Here is a 9,531-nt window from a genome sequence, read left to right as displayed (position 1 = left end):
TTTTTGTTTTTAAGGTTAAAATGTGGGCGAACCGAAGTCTCTCGGAGTAAACCCTATGTCATTTCAGTTTTTTTTGCATGTGTTTGCCTCGAAACCGCCAAAGATTAATCTTTGCATCCAAAGCAGGCGGTGAACGGCTTGGCCACGGTCTTTAAGAGACTTGAGAAGAGTCTGTTCACACCAGTCTTCTTCTCTGGCATCACCAGATGCTTTTTCACTGTCTCAGTTATGTATCTGTAAATAGATACATCCCGGGTGAGAAGGCTCTTCTGCAAGATCTTTGCGCCGCCTGTATTCTTGCACAACTCCTTGTGCACCGCCTCGACGACCCTTTTTATATCATGGCCGCTCGGCTTGACGGCAACGTCAGCACCTCCAATCTGCTCCCAAAGCAACTCCGCCATTGACCCACTGATGCTTTCAATGACGTTGCAAGTCAGACTACCGTCCAGATGTTTCCGACTTTTCATAATTTTTTGGAACACTGCAATGGCCATAATATTGCAGCTCATTAAGTCCCACTGATAGGCTGCTGGTGCTGCGGTCTCACCTACAGCTTCACCGGCCTCATCTCTGATGGGTGACACGATGGACTGAATGGGAGTGGAAGGTGGTTCTACTACAACCACCGAAGTGTCACCAGACTTGTCTCGGATTGGTGACTTTACAGACTGAACGGGGGTGGCAAGTGGTTTGGCTTCAACCACCAAAGGGTCCCTAGCTCTGTCTCTAATCTCTGACTTGACGGACTGTATGGGGGTGGAAGGTGGTTCTGGTTCATCCACCAAAGTGTCTCTAACTTTATTTACAACTGTCGATTTGACGGACTGTATGGGGGTGGAAAGTGGTTCGGATTCAACCACCGAAGTGTCCCTAACTTCATTTACAATCCACGACTTGACGGATTGTATGGGGGTGGAAGGTGGTTCGGCTTCAACCACCAAAGTGTCACCAGCCTCAACACTTGAAGCTGAACCTGACACAGGTGTCACGCAGCCACTTTGTACAACTGAGGCCTCTGTGAGCGATCGCTGGCTGACCACTCCCCTGATTTGCTTCACAGCCAGACTTGCGTGGTCCTCCCTCTTTTTGTGGAGCTTAAGCTGCCGGTTAAGCCAGTTGCGTATCTGCCTCATGAAGGTGTTAATTTCTCCCTGTATCTCAAAACGGAAGTCCAAGGAGGGGTCCTGCTGCAGGTGCTGTGAGACAATATCACCAAGTTCTGTTGCAGCCATGTTGTGTTGTCCGCTGGATATTACCTCTGCGATTCTCTCGTAAGTGGGTTCGTCGTCCGTGCCTTTATATATTTCCTCTTCGTTTAATGAGATGATGGTTTTCACCACCAGATCGGTCTCTTCCATTAACTGGCTCAGAGACGTCTTTTCTTCTGGGACGCATTTATATTTACGCCTCAGTTGTCTCACAAGTACAAGTAGTGAGCCCTTGGCAAATCTTACCGCAAAGAAATACTTAAGTTTATCTCCCACCGTTTTCCAGTAGGGTAACTTTTCATATTCAGCCACTGATTCCGGCACTGATTCCAGCAGTGAAGTGTCTTCAATTATTTGTTTGACTATAGAAGAAGCCATCTCATCTGTGTCCTGGGAGGAACTGAATTCAAACACTTCACATTCTTCATCGGAAATCTTAGCGTTATAACTAATCGGGGTAATGCTTTTTGCCTGTTCTTGCAGAATAGTTTTCACGGCTTCTGTCGTTTCGATGACAAAGCTCGTCTGAGGCAGAATGTCCGTCCCATCCACAAAAAAAGGTGCGGGGGATGACTCCTCGCTTCCAAGGGGCATGGTGCCCTTCGCACCTGTGCAGTTTTTTAACATCCTCACCACATGTCGGACCATGGTCTTCAGTCTTTGTGTGAATGAACGTGAGACGACAGGACTTTTCCCTTTATTCCTGCCTCCAATACTTGCCGAGTCATTGGAGAGCTCATTTAGTCTCTCAGTGATCTCTCTAACCACAGTGCTGGTTATCTTCTCCGCGCTTTGGTAACTGATGATCCTGGTTGTCTCACAGAAAGCCAGGGAAATTACGTCTCCCAGACAGCTGCGGACATCATCTTCAGATATGCTGCTCTTCTGTGATCTGGCAGACCCAGAAGAGCTTTTAGAGGATTTGGGAGTGAGTCTCCCCTTTAGTTGGCTCTGATGAATCACCTCAGTAACATGTATGAATAACATATTTACAATATCCACACACAATTCAATAATTACATCCTCTGTGGTGCTGTCTAGAGCCCCGCCTTGCAGCTGCAACAACTGTATGGTTGTCAGCTTCTGCAGGCTCTCTTGGATAAGTACACGAAGACTCTCATTTGTAGATTGATCCATGTCTGTTAGTATCCTTGAATCCGAAGTCCTTAAGAATCTGTGCTTATTCTGTTTGTGTCCTTGTTGGAAGTGTCCTGAAGAATGTGAACTGAACCAGGTTGATTGGGATCCTATATCCATAGTTTCAGACAGAATGTTCGCCTTTGTATCAAAGCAACATTCTATTGGCTTTGATCTTTGAATGACATCACATTTCGATGACATCACAGCAAAAGATTAAAGAAATTTAAAAAAAAACACTTCATTGCGAAATTGAAACAATTTAAAAATAAACATGTAAACTTTGCCAATAATTAGTTGTTTTAGTCTTATAAAAAAACACTATTTGAAATTCTGATTAATAATAGTTTTGGCTCAACAAAAAAAACAGTTATAATAAAAATAATGAAAATAATGTTTGCAACTTAAAAGTTTTTTTCTAAATCGGTAAATTATAACATTTATTATGCATTTAATTAAGTGGTAGTAGGTCCACATTACTTTTTAGAGTGGATGTTTTTGCAATGCAGTCTGCAAAGTTGGCATGTTAGCATGTGGTTAATAATTAATATTAACTGTGCACATTACTAACAAGAATATTACCCAAAAATAAAACCCAATAAACCCATTGAATTGTACTTTGAATTTGTACAGAGAAAAACGAGTGCAGAGATTACTGTAGACCTGTTCTGATGATGGAGAACAGAATCTCTCGAAGTTTGAATGAATAAATTCTGCATGCTGCTAATTTCTGCGTCTCCATTACTGTGATTTTAAAAAACTCGTTGGCAGGGAGTAGTAAGTGACATAATAATATTACTTTTGAAAAGAGTAATACAGTAATGTTTCCATTAATATTTATAATTAGAATCAAGTATAGAAGAAGATGGCTGTTTAAGAAACCCTTTGAGATGAAGATATTTCTCATTTATTTGAATATGTAACACTTTTATCCTTTACAGCTACAGAAATATGACCTTCCTCTCATTTATTTTGATATTTTCAGATTTCAGAAGACAATTACACAACAAAACACATTCTACTTTAAACTGATTATAAACTGACAATTACAATGTTTATATTATAGTAAATTATACCGTAATGACTTTCTGTATCTCAAGCGTTGACCGCATTAACCCCCTGCTAGGTATCACCTGCTAACGTCAGTCATAATTCGTCAAGTCTCTCCTTTGTGTTTCAGGTCTGTCCCTGGACCACCAGATAGTCTCTGCGGTGTCTCGTGTCCGTCTGTCCGAGAGGGAGGAGGAGAGTCTGTCCTGTTTCCTCAGGGCCTGTGACGCCGCTCTGTCCTACCTGCAGGAGCTCGATAAGGTTTGTAGAGTACGCATGAAAACATAAGTGTGTCTGTGTTCATCAGTTTCTTTCCTGCTTGTGTGTCTGCGTTTATAATTGATCGTTTCTATTGACTCGTGTCCAGCAGTGTTTATTTCAGTGTATTTATATTCAGGTCTTTCCATTATATGCTACTTTATACTTAATATATTACACAGCTATAGTTGGTGGTTACTTTTCTTATTAAGATTTTACATACAAACATATGGTCAGTGTAGCAGTTCATTTGTGTTTACTATTTTTTTTACTATTACTTTTTAGATCTGAAAAACATCAGATCTGAAGTTACATTCATGGAGCCTTCACTCAGCCTCGTTCTGCATTGGAAAAGATAAAACAACCAAAGAGTTATTAGAAAAAAACACTGAAATTGTCACAAAGAAAGAAGCTTATTATATTATTATATTAAGTAAATATGTATAAAAAGTTTCTAAATATCAGGAAAACTTGTCTCTGACTCAACATTCACAGGAAATATTTAATCCAAATCATTGTGTTCATTGTACAGTTATTTTCTGTACTGTTATTGGTATACATTGAATATAATATGAAATATCTATAAAATATGTCAGAGTCAGGGGTCATCAGTTTACTCAGTGATTAAAAAAAAAGGGGTACCTTAAGGAAACAGGTTGGGAATCACCTGTCCAATAATGTAATAATGGGGTCATTCTGCATAATGGTGCATTGCCAGTACCTCTTTACTTACTTAAATAAGATTTTGAATGCAGGACTTTTACTTGCAATTGAGTATTTTTACAGTGTGGTATTACTACATTTAAGTAAAGAATATACTTTCCTCTACTGTTCCTCTCTGTACTGCTTTGGTTCACTGTGACATCCTGTGTCCATTCACTCAGAGACCCTCTGATACTGGAGCAATAGTCAGAAGATTAAAAGACACAAACAGGAAGTCTAAAGGTTTAAATATAGTGAATATAAACTGTGTACTTTCAGACAGTAACAACACCTCACACCAAGACAGCCAAAGCCAGTCTGCTTCCTCCACCCGTGGACATCGAGCTGGGCTACTTCCTCCAGGCTGCGTTACAGAGTGGTTACCTTTGTCTGCTGCAGAGGGGGTGAGTCCACAAACCCCACATACCCAGACACTGTCTGCCTCCCCCTGTGCTCTGTCTGTAAACCTTCTGCCTGTTCTTGCTTTTCCTGCCTTTTTTATAAATCATTTTGACCTTCAAGAGTTAAAACATGTCAGGCAAACAAAAATACATACACATATTTGCTTCGATACCAGGTGGGAAGTTACAAAATCACATAAAAATCATCAAGAAAAGGCACATAACACCAATAAAGGACAGAATACTGTATATACACATAAAGCAATAACAAATATGTGCACAAATGTAAAAACAGAGACAGAACAAGACTTGTAAGAACAATATAAAATAAAATATTAAGTAACTAAAACCCACTAAGAATAATTAAAACCCAGATAAAACATGTACATCTTGAGTTTTGTCTTAAAATTGTCGATGGATCGAGCAGCGTTTAATGAAAGCGGAAGATTATTCCAAAGTTTTGGAGCTGCCACCGCAAAGGCATTATGTCCCATACCCACCAACCTCGACTGTGGGACAGTTAAAAACAGCTGCTCTGAGGAAATGAATGATGACCTTGGATTTAATTTTGTAATTGTGGAGGAAACTAGTTTGGAAAATGGAAATATTCACTTTGATTTTAATTGTTGTCAGTCTGAATTTTGAGGAGAAAGAGACGCTATTACCAGTGTTGTGGGGAGTAGCAGAACATTAATATAACTAGTTGGCACCTTTGCTTAGTGATAATAAAATAATGGTGACAGAATGCATCTCTTCATTGTCATTTTCATTATATAGTTGTTTGTTGGTAATTTATCTAGCTGTATTTACATTACATCACTGGTTATGCAATACGTTTATTCATCCCTGTCTGTTATGGAGGGAACCTTGGGCTTTTTCATCCAGTGCTGTGTCAGAAAGGAGAAAATAAGTAAATCATGAAAAGGCTTTTGAGCACCACTTGACCTCTGTGCAGCAGGGATGCATTTTAACCTGTGACCAGCAGGTGTCAGTGTTGCTCTTAAACTCAGTGTTGGTCTGTCACACCCCTTCCTTACTTCGAGCTAAAGGTAATGCAGACTAATGCAACAGTCCTGCAGTAAATGCTGCCTTCATGAAGGATATTTTATTTTTTGTCTATTTGAATAGGGACAAATGCCACACACCACAGCATTTACAGCCTAAGCTAATTATGTAATGCCCGTCCCAATATTTTACTTTACTTTAAAATACATAAAGCTCAACAAATACACAAGATACAACACAAAACAAACAGAACAATAAGAACCTACATTAAAAAACACAGAACTCAAGGAAACCTACAGGACACAATGTAATTAAAGCTCCATAAAACAGGACGAATCAGTTCATTCATGACTACAGGACTGATCCCTCTTCAGGAACTGTTGAAAATGATCTCAGTCAGGATCCAGTTCCAGAAACAGAAAAGGATGTTTGACCCTTTTAATTCCCTCTGGATGCTACCGAGCCTGAAGGTCACTGAGCACCTAGGGAGGCTGGTTATGTAGACATTTGTAGGTGTTTTTAAGATGAGCAAATTTAATAAAATAATCAAAATTCAACATATTTAATTTACTAAGAATGTGGCAGTGACCTGATCTCATCGGCCTCCTGTCCAAAGTCTCGATTGCTCGATTGTATTTCATCATAAAGTTACTGTAGACCGAAAGGTTACACAATAATAAGTTATATATTATATATAATATATAATATTATGAAGCGATTATCATTATAGTCTCTAATAAGTCTGAATAAGTCTTTAAAGTAACATATGATGTCTTTGTTGCGACTGCTTTAGAGAGCTGTGTGGTTGTTGTTTGTGGTGCTGTTGCTACCATCACTGATGTAAACAGGGTGGACTAAATATTAGAAACACTAACAACCAGGCATGTTGCTGCCGTCGTTGTAGGATCTCTGCGTACACGGCGAGCTGTGACCCTGGGTATGTGAAGCAGTCAGAACATCGCTGCCGCTGTTAACTAAGGGCTCTTATCGTTCTGTACAGACTGTCAGCTTCTTTTTTCTTCTTATTTCTTTTTTCAATGTTACACCTTCACCACCTTTACATCACACTGATGTATACGCCTACTGTGTATGTGTGTTAGTCATCTTGCGCAGGGTGCTCACCAACTGCGTAGGGTGCTCCGGGTGGTGGAGTCACGAGGGTCTCAGAGCTTCAGGAAGGTGAGGTGTCACACACACACACGCACACATACACACACACACACTATATAACCCAATGAGTTAGTTTAACTCAAACAGAGCCAGCAAACCGTTTAATTGTATTAACTCAAACAATTAAAGCATGAAAAAATATGTGATTTAAGTAATTATTCAACTCAGTTATTGTTAAATAAATTCAATTCAGTTAATTAAAGTTAAACTCAACAGAATTTATCTGAATGAAGTTACCTAATTACATCTTCTTTAATAAAAAAGATATAGAGCATTATAATGATAATATGATAACTTAAAGAAAACAAGTCAATGGAAAAAAAATTAATTATATCGAATACTTAAAATGACTTAAAAATTTAAATGTGATTTAATTTTTTTCTTTAACTATTTTTTTCTTGGATTAAGTTATGTAAACTTATTTTTTTTTATTAGGATATGTTGTTAATGTTATGTTGCTGGCTACCGAGCACTCATTATCCAATATAGTTTATCAGTGTATTATAGTAACTACATGCTAACACTTTAATACATCGTGCTTTCCCTCGTAGTCTGCAGCGAGGAAGCTAGCAGAGGTGCTGCTGAGCTCTGTGAGTGAAGACAGCTACTGGCCCCCGCTGGGCCCCCCACCCTCAGCCTGGCTCCACAGAGAGGGAGCCGCCGCCTCCAAAGACGCCATCTACCCCACTGTTAAACCGCCGCAACGTTACAGCACTGACTGGTTTGTACTGTTTGTTTCATTTCTCTGTCAATACATCTTAATCTCTTAATTATCTCATCCATTCAACCCACCTGTCAGTGTACTGAGTGCAACCAAGTTCAATATTTAAGAAGGGTGAAGCCTCCTGTGATTGTTTTTTGGTACTCCATTGTGTCAACTCACCACTGTGCCCAGAGCAGTTATCTCCAGCTGTCAAGTTCTTTTATCAAAGCTGCACTTTCAGCCCATGTCGTATCTGTTTGGCCTGAGATACTGTCCTACTAACAACAACTGTAGCAGCTGTTCTCTTTGTCCAAGTGTTATTGTGCTAACACAATAAGTGTTCATCAGGGAGGGACCTCTCTGCAAAGTAAAAGGACTTTCACATGTGAAGTCAGGTAACAGACCCTCCTGGAGGCTGCTCATAGGCTACCAGATTACATTGGGTCAGTCAGGGTGAGGAATCTCACAACACACCCAGACTGTTTCACACACCTCTCCTCCTCTCCTAGAGCTGAAACAGTAAAACAAATAGGGCAATAAATTGGATTTTTCACTCATAGTCTGACAGACAAACGATTATGTTGCCTCCTAATTAATTAACTGTCATTACAGCTCATATTTAAGTTATTTTAAGAAATTCACAGAGTACTTAAAAGTACAGTTACTGAGAAAAAGACAAGCTTGTAAAGGAGCATGTACACACCAGTCCAACCCACCTGTATAAATAAAGGTTAAATGATAAGTGTAACTTGACTATAAATGATAAAAGACTCACTGAATATTGTTCCAGTTTCTCACATTTTTTCCTCCACACTTATATGGTCGGCTGAACTGGGAAGACATAAATCTCAAAGCTAAAACCAATTACCTTAATTACCCTTTAATCACCTGTGCATGCAGCTGCGCTTTAAACCCCTGTGAGTTCTGGACCAGCTGAACCCTTTTTAAATCGTAGCTAATCATAGATAATATTACATAACATAATATAACATAACAGCACAACACTCTATGACAACATAATGTGACTTATTATGTTAAATGACATAAAATACATAATTTAACATGACATGTCAACACATACCATGTTAGCATAAAGGTAGCATAACACGAAATAATGTGACATGACATAATAGAATAACAAAGCATAAAATAACATGAAAACATGACATGACATAAAATTATGATAAATGATTAAATAATATGATGACGCACCATAATATGACATAACATAACAAGACATAACAGTATAAAATAGCACATATCTCCATGTAACATGACATAAAAACATGACATACCATGACAGTATAACACCGAATAATGTGACATGACATAAAATAATATAACAAAACAAGGTAGCATAACTCCACAATGACAATATAATAAGACATAACATGACAAGACCTAAAGTGCCAATAAAATTAAATACATTAACATTCACACGGGATCAAAATGCACTGCATCGACATAACAAACTGGTGATCTGCATCAGCAGAACTAAACTATAACAATATTTTGCTGCCTCGTTTCTGTCTTTCCTTCTTTGCAGGGATCCTGCGCTCGTTGCTGAGGCCCTGTGAGCCATACTTAGTCACCGCCACATGACTAATCCTGCCCACACTATCATAAGAGAAGATCTAAATCCATGTCTGAGATTAGAAGGAGAGTAGGAACAGGAGACTTCACCCTGAGGAATAGCTGCACTTCAGTATTGTTCATGGCTTTTGTCATTGGTTACCTCTTTGTAAAAAGGCCATGATGGTGTCTGGTAAATGTGTCCTTTAATAGCACACAGAGCCGACCAGAGCGGGAAGAAAAGCAAAGAAAGTGATGAATGAGAGGGATGGGAGAGGTGGAGGTGGAAGAAATGAAGGAGCCAGTGTGTGTGTGTGTGTGT

At 39.2% G+C, this 9,531-nt stretch overlaps 1 protein-coding gene across 1 annotated transcript in view; it reads left to right on the top strand.

The window, feature by feature from the left end:
* Nucleotides 1–9,531, top strand: part of ttc7a (tetratricopeptide repeat domain 7A) — a gene marked incomplete in the record, with an annotated part of 61,737 nt that overhangs the window by 7,238 nt on the left and 44,968 nt on the right. The window contains 4 exon segments of the mRNA XM_035662972.1: nucleotides 3,529–3,659; nucleotides 4,638–4,762; nucleotides 6,865–6,943; nucleotides 7,486–7,655. Coding sequence (XP_035518865.1) covers nucleotides 3,529–3,659; nucleotides 4,638–4,762; nucleotides 6,865–6,943; nucleotides 7,486–7,655 — 505 coding nt within the window.

The sequence above is a fragment of the Morone saxatilis genome, unplaced genomic scaffold, assembly GCF_004916995.1.
Source record: "Morone saxatilis isolate NCDOM2014 unplaced genomic scaffold, NCSU_SB_2.0 Contig19, whole genome shotgun sequence".
NCBI lineage: Eukaryota > Metazoa > Chordata > Actinopteri > Moronidae > Morone > Morone saxatilis.
The sequence above is the reverse complement of the archived record's forward strand: the minus strand, read 5'-3'. Positions and strand labels throughout refer to the sequence as shown.